Source organism: Chelonoidis abingdonii, chromosome 2 (genome assembly GCF_003597395.2).
Source record: "Chelonoidis abingdonii isolate Lonesome George chromosome 2, CheloAbing_2.0, whole genome shotgun sequence".
Taxonomy (NCBI): domain Eukaryota; kingdom Metazoa; phylum Chordata; order Testudines; family Testudinidae; genus Chelonoidis; species Chelonoidis abingdonii.
Genome location: NC_133770.1, coordinates 161255558 through 161265466, shown reverse-complemented (window position 1 = coordinate 161265466; position 9909 = coordinate 161255558). Strand labels below are relative to the sequence as shown.

Below are 9909 nucleotides of genomic sequence, written 5' to 3'. Positions count from 1 at the left end.
CGATCACTGCCAGGAGCTGTGCGTGTGTCTGGGTGCAGTGGGGAGGGTGGGGGTGGCGCTCACACGCTTAGGTACTGGGGGCATTGCAAGGGGGAATGGGATTGGCACAGCTTTGTACACTGATTTTGTAAAGCTTCTCTACGGTATTAAACCAGATCTCTATATAAAATATAACATATATATATATATATATGTATATATACCTGCCCCGCACCCACCCGCTCCTGTGTCTGGTCTGTGGATGCAGCCGAGAGGGAGGGGGAGCATGCTTTTTCTCCAGGACCAATGGGGCTTAAAGGAAAGAGGGGGGGGTGTCCCACTCACCCGAGTTGGGTTAGAGACAGACAGCTGTGTGGGGGAGAATAGAGAGGGGGTTGATGAGGGAAATACCCATTCCTATCAGAGGGGCACACTCTGGAGATGGAGGAAATGAACCTTCCCATTAGGGATATAGGGGGATGCTCTGGGGTCCCTTCTTCTCATGATGGGGATTGTGCAGGGCTTAGTCCGTTTCTGTATTCTGCCAAGATGTGGGGGAGGGGCACCTCTAGTCCCAGGGGCCAATGCAGACTTGGAAGGCTCCGTGGCCAACCTACCAGTTAATTGAGCAGCCCGGTGCAACCTGGAGAGATTTCCAGCAGCAGTGGGGCCTCTCCCTGCTGCCAGCTCTGGGGTGCAGGATACAACGTGGGTGAGGGTGGGTGCCCCAGGTCCACAGGAGCCAGGTTTGCACTGTAGTCCCAGCCCACGTGGGATGCTGGCAGCGCCATCTGGGGCCTGGTTGGGCTTGTTGCTCGGAGGTCAGGGGAAGGCCGCAGCAGGTGGGCTGACAGATCCCACTGCACAGTACAGTGCCCGCTCTCCCCTTTGAGTGCACTGTGGGCAGCTGGCCGTTGGAGGGTAGCAGATTCCCTTCAGCACATTGCACTGACTTGGGCCGGAGCAGCCAGGCCAAAGCCTCCTGGACAGGTGTTTTTTTGCAGGAGAGAATGCCAGGGCTGCTCAGTCAGCAGTGCTTTGTGGGTGGGCTTGGGCCAGATCCTGAGGCAGCCATGCCCTGGCCTGGCAGGTCCCCTTGCAGCAGGCAGCTGAGTGCATGTGCAGAGCAGGGAGCTGGTTTGAGCAGGTTTGCCCCACAGAGCTTTGCTCTTGCAACATCTATGGGCTCGTCTAGCAAAGGGCATGGCTGGTGCAGGGGGAGGCAAACCGGCTGTAGCAGGGCCCTGCTCCCTGCCCGGGTGGTGGTTACCTGATGGGGAGCCTGCACTGAGATGCAGAACAGCCCTAGCAAGCAGAGCTCAAAGGCTGCCCAGTCCCATGGGGCTGGGTGTGTTCTGACCCTGGGGTGAGCACCAGGCTGGTACCGGGCTGCCAGGTGCACAGGAAAGGGAGGCAGGCAGGCAGGCCAGCGTTGTATCTGTGCTCCAGCCCAGCTGCTGGAGGAGAGGCCACGGGTACCAGTGTGCCCATGTCTGGTGTTCCCTGGAGCATTATCCCACTGTGCCAGGCACCCTCATGGTGCAGAAAGAGTCATGGGCAACCACCCTACAGATACATGCAGACCCTTGCGGAGCACGTAGCCCTGAATGCTGGCCGCCTGCCTGGCTTGGTACCTGCATGGCACCTGCAGGCCCAGCCCTCCCCTTCTCAGTGCACAGAGATTAGACCCTTAACCAGGTGATCTGAAAGAGCATTGCCCTGTAGGGGGCTGAGGTGCCCAGCCCCGGTCTGCCAGAGGGATGGAAGCAATTGTCTGCATTACAAACAGCATCTGCAAACTGCTTCAGGGAAGAGTGACTTGGAAGCAGCTGATAAGCCTGCAGCAGCCTGAAATTGGCCGGGGAATGGTTGAGCTTTCTCAGCCAGTAGAGACCTTCCTACCCAGACCCCATGCCTGGCATCTCCTCATCCTGCTTCCCAGTGAGGGGTAAGCAGCACTCCGGGAATGCTAATGTAAGTGGGGAGGGGGGTGCAGGGAGAGGAAGTGGCTTCATGAGACTCTCCTCTGTCACAGCCCAGCCTCTCCACTCCCTGTGCGGTAGGTGTGTAGCATCACTGGGAATGTGATGTGCCTGAGGATGCAGAGGGAATGGGTGGCAGAGCTGGGTTTGAAACTCGGGAGCTCCTGCCGCCCCTCTGGTAGGCCTCTTGTCTGTCGCCATAGAGGGAATGTGTCTGGGAGCTGGAAACAAGAACCCAGGAGTCCTAGGCCCCTGTCCCGTGCCTAGGCCACGTGGGATGGGGTGATTGTGGCACAAGTCTGTTGGACGTGCAGCATCCTGCAGTCATTGCTCTGCCCAGCCTCCCAGCTGCATCCCGTTTCTGTGGCGCAGGGTGTCTCTGTGGCTGGAATGCCCGTGGGGTGGGAACTGAATTTGAAAGTTGCAGGGGGGTCACTAATCCCTAAGAGGTCAAGTTGGGGGGGGGAAGGGGGAGAATCCAGCCCTTTAAGAAGCACAAACAAAACACTGTGCCAAAGGCCAGGAGCAGCATTCCTGGCGCCGCCTTACTTCCTGTTTGAAGCTGCATTCCTGCCATGAAGTCACCGCAGAAAGAGCCTGCTGTGGAATGCAGCCTGTGTGCGCTGTGAGGTCAGAGCTGCAAGCAGCAGGCTCCAGGGCAGGGCTCTCTGCCCATAGTACACCCCAATGTGTGCTCGGGTTCCTGGGAGCTTCAGAGGACTCCCCTGGCTTAGTCTGAGGCAGAAGTTGGCAGCTCTCATTTTCCCTGAGGCTGGGCTGACTCCAGGGCAGAGAACATCAGGGCACTGGGACTCCTGGGTCTGTTCTGGTGCTGGAAGGGAGTGAGATCTAGTGGTTAGAGGAGGGGGCTGGGTCCACCTATCTCTATGTTCTGCCATCACTTTAGGTGGAGAGAAAGCGAGGCCTAGTGGGTTGCGAGCCAAGACTCCTGGGTTCTGTTCCCTGCTCTAACACTCATAGCTTTGGACAGGGCACTTAAGCTCTGTGCCTTAGTTTCCCCACCACTAAAGCTGGGAGAGGGACTGTCCTCCCCCACCCTGTGGTGGCAGCCTGACGGAGCTGAGGACTAAACAGACCATGGAGACATGTTAGTGTTAGATGGCCACACACCAGCCCTTTAACCAAACCCCAGAGCTCTGATGGGGAGGGGATCTGCAGCTAGTGCAGGGGTAAGATGGATGCTGAAGACCCCTTGATGCTGCTAACAAGGCAGCTCAACTGCTGCACCTGGATAATTCTCACAGGCCTTTCATGTGGCCTCCTGTGGGGCAATGAGCCTCAGGCTCCACCCGCTGCCCCCTTGTTCTCTGTTGGGAAGTGTTAATGGGAAGTGTCAGTGCTTTATTGCTGGCTGTTAATGGAGGTCTTTGTTCCCCTGAAGGAGGGTCAGGTGGGCTCTTCATCTGTGCTGTCCAAGCCCAGTGCTGTTTGACTTTGCACTGAGGTGTGCGGGGGTGCTATCAGAGATTTGCTGCTTATCTGCAGGGCCTTGTGCAGCCGCTGGCTCCCCCTGGATTTCACTGGGCCCCCTGCTGCCTTGCTGGTTTCAGCAGAGAGTCCTGCACATAGATTAGGAGTGTGGGGCGCCAGGCTGGATCAGGAGCCACACGGACAAGGCCTCCAGTCCTGGCCAGGGCACGGCTACTCCTAGCAGTGTGCTTTCCCAGCAACCAGGCCCAGGACCTCTCTCTCTGTGGGGGCGAGGCCCATCTATCTCCCCTGGGCTTGGAGTGCTGGGGATGGCCAGGTAGCACGTAGAGGATCCAGGGAAGGCCTTTGCACCCCCATCCCTCTGCCTGTGTGCCTGTTCACTTTTCAGGTCAGTGCTGCTGGGGGACTTCAGTGCCATGGTACCTGCCAAAAGATGCCCCATGGGGAGAAAGAGGATGTCTCAAAGGCCTGATGGAAATGCAGCAGGCCCTGCAGTAATGCAACCGTACAGCCCTGGAAAGGCAAAGCACATCTGCACAACATGCCCTTTGGGGTGGGTACCAATATGCCCTGGAGATGCACAATGCACCCCGTGAAAGGCATTGATGTGGCTGTGGTTGTGTGTGGCTAGAGGGTTGCCAAACCTCCAGGTTTGGCCTGGAGTCTCCTGGAATTGATTCCCCAGTGACTACTGAAAGCAATCCAGGAGATTTGAATAGGATATTTAAAGAAAATAACATTGTCATGTTAGAGGAATAATCTCCCGGAATAGCTTCCATCAAAGTTGGCAACCCTAGGTGTGGCCCTTATGATGCTGGGAATGCATGGCCAGGCTTGTGTTCAGGAGCTGGTACCATATGGCCCTGAAGCCCTGTATGGTGAACACTCTGAGCTCCCCGTCTGCCATCCAGTTTTGGTGTGGAGTCTGGAGCAGCCGGGGCCTGTTAGAATATGTACTGCGGAGTGGCAGGCAGTGGGCCATGCTCCAAGGTTAGCTGGCTAGGGGACATGTTGGCTGGGCTCTGCAGAGGTTGCCTGTTCCCCAGCTCCTGGGTGCTCTGGCAGTTGTTAGACATGGTCTCCAGCCCCCTCTCCAGTTGCAGGAAGCTGCTCTTTACCCTCTGCTGGATTAGACATGAGTCTATCACTGTGCCATTGACCCCGACTGCGATGCACGGTCCCGTGCATCCTAAAACGCCTCTGTTTGCTGGCATTATATTGCAGCACCACCTGTTGTGGCTTTCTTCCTCTGAGGGTCCTTCAGTACATCTGCTGGGACTTCAGAGCTGCGAGCTTCCCCAGAGCCATGCCCTGCCTGTGCCAGCCAGGACTCCAGCAGTGTGCACTTTCCCACAGCAGGGCCTGGCATATAAGGTGCAAACACTTCAGCTCCCATGCAAGCCTTCCTGGCCCTTCCACTTAGGGTGACCAGATAGCAAATGTGAAAAAGTGGGATGGGGTGGGGGTGATAGAAGCCTAAATAAGAAAAAGTCCCAAAAATTGGGACATCTGATCACTCTTCTCCCAATCCCAGGTCTCTAGGTGGGAGGTTTTTGCTCTTTTGCTTGAACACAGATTCTATCACTGAGTTATCTCAGCAGTGGCCTGGCCTGTGGCTGGGTTACTCTGCTCTCTGAGAGGCAAGACTTGTCCCTCAAGAACCTCCACCAAACTCAAATAAATCAGGGCAGGAGAGAGGTCTAGGAGTTAGAGCATGGAGCCTGCTGGGTTGTGGTCCTGGTGCTGGGTAGGAAGTAGGGTGTAGAGAAGTGATGACCATCTTCCTTTCTGGGACACCTGGGTTCAGTTTCCAGCCTGGTGTTGCTCTCTCTCTTTGGTTGCAGTCTGTGAAAGGGAAAGAGGGGCGCTGGCCACGGATTCACCCCTCACACCAGGGCCAACAGGTGCTATGCTAGGTACATGCGAGGGACTGGTCCTGTGAACTGGGTAGAAGAGGCCAGCCCTTTGTGTTTGCAGCCTAGCCCTGTCTGCAATCCCATCTGAACTCTGTCCCTTGGGCATACGTGCTCCCCTTGCCCTCGCAGATCCCTGCCTAAGTGCCTGCTGCTGCTGAGGGCTGATTCCGGCTTGTCAGCAGTGGCAGGAGGAGGGGGGCAGGTGAATTCCCGCACGTTCGCCTAAGTCCCTTTATCTCCCTTATCTCTGTCTCCCTCCCTGAAGAGGGACTGATGGGAACAGGAGGCTCAGGCAGGGCTTCCTTCAGCAGCTGCTCCCACCCCTGCATTCTCTGCAGGTCCCGGGAGGGCGTGGGCCCTGATGCACACGGGGGCTCCCCTAGGTGCTGAAGGGCACCGCATACATTTTAGGCCTTTCACGGCTTGTTTACTTTTCCCCAAAGTGAGGGGGTGACTGGCCCCTGTGTGGCACCTATAGCTGGGTCCATGAGTCTTGGTCTTCCTCATGAGCAGCAGGTTGGCTCCTCTCCTGTGCCCCACAAAGTGATGGGACCATGGTTCCTGCCTCACACGCTAAATGGGTGTGCGGGGGGGAGGCAGCTGATCCCATGCCAACCAACCTTGGAGGGGGAGCCAGGGGCTGATGGATTCTCGCCTGGTGCCCTGAGTGGGATGCCAGCAGAGCTCCCCTTCTACTTCCAGCTTCTCTGGCCTGCAGACAGGCAGGAAGCAACAGCTGGGCTCCCCTCTGTACCATCCTGGGCCTCCCCACCTCAAACCCCACATTCTATGGCACTCAGTGGCTGGAGGAACGAGCTGCTCCCTCTTGACAGCTTCTTAATGGTGCCCTGATTGTTCCCTCCCTGCTGAGGAGACACTACTGGGCTCAGGGTCCCATGGGGGGCAAGAGAAACAAGAACCCAGAGTGTCTCATGGGCCAAGGGCATTTGAACTTGGTGTCCTCATGGCTACAGCCTGTGGAGAGGCCGCCTGCAGGCCCGTCCTGGACAGCAAGGCCTGGGCCACTGGGCTCCTGACCTGGCCCGAGGGACCTAGAGCAGGGATGCTGCCCTGGAGGGGCTCCGTGGCCTGGCTGTGCTGCGAGGGGGACAGGTGGGCCACCGCTGAGGAATGCAGGCTGGGAGTCACAGCAAGACCTGGGTGCAGGTCGTGGTTCCCTAAGTGCTACATGGGGGGAGGCCACTGCTCCTTGGTCTTGAGCAAGAGGCGTGTGAGAGCTACTTCATGGTCCCCTTCTGTTTCCTGAGGCTGCAGAGCACGGTGGCCCCTGTCCAAGCACCATTGCTCAAAAGGGGTGAGGGCTTTGCATCTTCTGCAGTTGGCATAGGGATAGTGCCCTGTGTCCCCTCCTCCTCTTTGGCTCCTGGAGGGAGTCAGGGACCCCGGTGCTTGGGGCAGCTGGAGAAAGCCAGTGTGGGATGTTTCCCTGCCCTAGGAGCTGAGTGGAGGGGGCTACTTCCTTTAGCCCTGAGAGCCTCCTGGGCAACAGCAGCAGTAGGCCGTGACCGTGCCTATGGGGAGCCCTGGGCACCTACACGATGCCTGCCTGGGTTGGCCTATATCCCCACCCCATGATGGCTTTTTTTGGGTGGTGGGCCTGTATCTGTGCATGCCTGGGTCTGGCCCTTCTCTCTGCTCCTGAGGGACAGTGTCCCCCGACTTCAGTGCCCATGGCTAGATGCACCCAAGGCAGGACACAATTCCCCTAATAAATGGAGCCTCTCTCCACGTCAAGAACTGCCCCTTGTTTGCATCTGCATAGGCAGCCTGCTCTGTGTCTGCGTGCCCCAGCACCGAGCCCTGCCCTGTGCCTGCAGGGCTTTGTTTGCTGTGCATCTTAGGACCTGGCCAGGATCTAGTTCATGGTGGTGTATAAAATCTCATCACCCCCTTGGACCATCTCCACAAGGCCCCCAGAAGCAATGGACCAGGCTCTAGTGTCTGCTCTGCTTGAACCCCCTTGCTAACAAACATACCTTCCCCCAAGCAGTCACGACCCAGGAACAGCAGGAAGCTAAGCAGCTATTTACCTTTTGACACCTAATTACCTCTGAGTGCAGCAGGCCTTGGGAGGGATTAGCTGAGGGGCCTTTTGTTCCTTCACCTCTTCACACGCCCTCCCCTGCACGTACATGCCCATCGGCACATACACACATCACCAGGTGCCCCCACACATGGGCATGCAGGAGTGTATGCACGCCTGCCTTCCTGCCTGCTCAAATGCATGACCTTTTATAGCCAAGAACACATCAACACCTAGGCCCCCCACAGGCCTAAGAACACACGTACACCTGGAGACATGTCTGTAAATATGCATGTAAAACTGCATGTACGCCGATGTGCCTTGCACACCTGTATGTGTTCATGCATACATATATATACACATACATGAGCCTGGACGGGTCTCTGCCCGAACACCTGTCATCTGGATCTCAGAGCACTTTACAGACCAATGAAAACCCCCTGTGAGGAAGGCAGATATTCTTCCCAAAGAATAAATGGGGAAACAGGCACAAAGGGAAGTGAGTTGCTCCAGGACCCAGCTTGAGTCGGTTTCGGAGGGGGTATAGAACCCAGGACTTCCGTTTGCTACTCCACCCCTGCTTTAACCACTTGATCACATTCCCTCCTAGGCCCAGCAATAGAACCAAGGAATTCTGCTTTCCAAAGGCCTGCGTTCCACGAATAGAACCCAGGACCCCGGCCTGTTCTGCATACCAGGCCACGCCCCTTTCACAGTCAATGAAGTGGAATGGTTATCAATGTTGATATGTCTGTGAGCTTTAATTAGACTTCCACATTAACACTCCATCAAGGAAATTCACATCTCCTCCTCATTTTTCAGTCTGTCTGCTGATCCCTCCAGCCCATATTGGGTGGGGTGGGCTGGGGTGGGCTGGCTATTAGGGTGCAGAAAACCAGACGCTGTTCTGAGTTTGAATGTAACTGTTGAGACTCCAATAGAGAATAGCTCAGAAATCTGGTTGTGTGAATTTGTTTTGTTGTAGCTGATGGCTGACGACTTGACCGAGGCAGCAAAACAAATCAATGGCAGGGTAGGAATAGTTGGCTTGTCATCTCTTCAGGGCAGTGCTTGTCCTTTTGTTCTGTTAGTACAGTGTTGAGCATATAGGGAGCTTGGTCCCTTAGCCACTACCCTAAGGAATGGAGCCCTGGGGAACCCTGCCTTCTAGACTCCCCTGCTCTAAACACTGTCCCCCTAGCCCAGGAGGCTTGACTCCTAGTTCCTCTGCTCTAACCATGCTGCACCTCAGGGTACGTCTACACTATGGGATTATTCTGATTTTACAGAAACCGGTTTTTTAAAACAGATTGTATAAAGTCAAGTGCATGTGGCCACACTAAGCACATTAATTATGCAGTGTGCATCCATGTACCGAGGCTGGCATCGATTTCCTGAGTGTTGCGCTGTGGGTAGCTATCCCATAGTTCCCGCAGTCTCCTCCACCCATTGGAATGCTGGGTTGAGATCCCAGTGCCTGATGGGGCAAAAAACATTGCCGCTGGTGCTTCTGGGTACAGCCTCACCTCTCCCTCCGTGAAAGCAGCAGCAGCCAACCGTTTTGCGCCTTTTTCCTGGGTGATATGTCAGTCACGCCATTCCACACGGCAAGCATGACCCTGCGCTCGAAGACCGATCAGTACGTTTAAACACCTTGCGCATTCGGCAGTCAAGGCTGAATGGGACCTGCAAACGCCAGGCGAGGAGCGCGGCTACAGCCAAGGGACGAGGAGTGATGAGTACATGGGCACAGAATCGCAAACCAGCACCCGAACCTATGGAGATCCTGCTGGTAATGGGCAGGTTCTAGGCCAGTGAAACGCTGATTTTGGGCCCGTCAAAACAAGCACAGACGGTGGACCACATAGTGTGGCAGGTTGGACGATTCCACAGTGGGTGCGAAACTGATCGAGCGTAAGGGCACTTCATGGAGCTTTAACTGGCTTTTCCCCTAGCCTGAAGGCCAAACCAAAGCATGAGACAGCCCCACAGTTGAGAGAGGAGTGGCAATAGCCTCTGGAAGCTGGCAACACCAGAACAGCTACCAGTCAGTGGGAATCAATTTGGAGTGAGCAAATCTACTGTGGGGGCTGCTGTGATGCCAAGTAAGACAAAGGAAATCAACTAAACTGCGCTGCCGACGAAAGTTGTGACGCTAGGGAAATGGTGCAGGTCATAGTGCGAGGCTTTGCTGCAAGTGATCCTACACTGGGTGGGCGATAGAATGGAGCCCATACCCTCTTGTGCAACCAAGAGCACCCGGGGCACCCAACTACATAAATCTCAGAGGGGTATTGCGCCATGGTCTGCAAGCACCTGGCGGATCACAAGGATACGTTCACCCACATCCCGGGCGAGGCCCAGGAGAGTTAAGAAGCTTGCCTCTCAGGACACTACTCACCTTTTCGTTAAAACGGGCGTGCAGGCAAGGAATACTTCCTCCACCAGAAAATACAGTTGGGAGGAAAAGCTTGTAGTATCCTGGGGGACCAAGCCTACCCCTGATGCGCGCTCATGAGATTCATACACAGGGCAG

General features: G+C 55.9%; 1 protein-coding gene across 1 annotated transcript in view; it reads left to right on the top strand.

The window, feature by feature from the left end:
* Window positions 1–9674: 9674 nt before the first annotated feature.
* Window positions 9675–9909, top strand: part of C2H8orf58 (chromosome 2 C8orf58 homolog) — a 26031-nt gene continuing 25796 nt past the window's right edge. Inside the window, exon 1 of the mRNA XM_075062006.1 lies at window positions 9675–9741. Coding sequence (XP_074918107.1) covers window positions 9675–9741 — 67 coding nt within the window. The remainder of the gene's footprint in view (window positions 9742–9909) is intronic.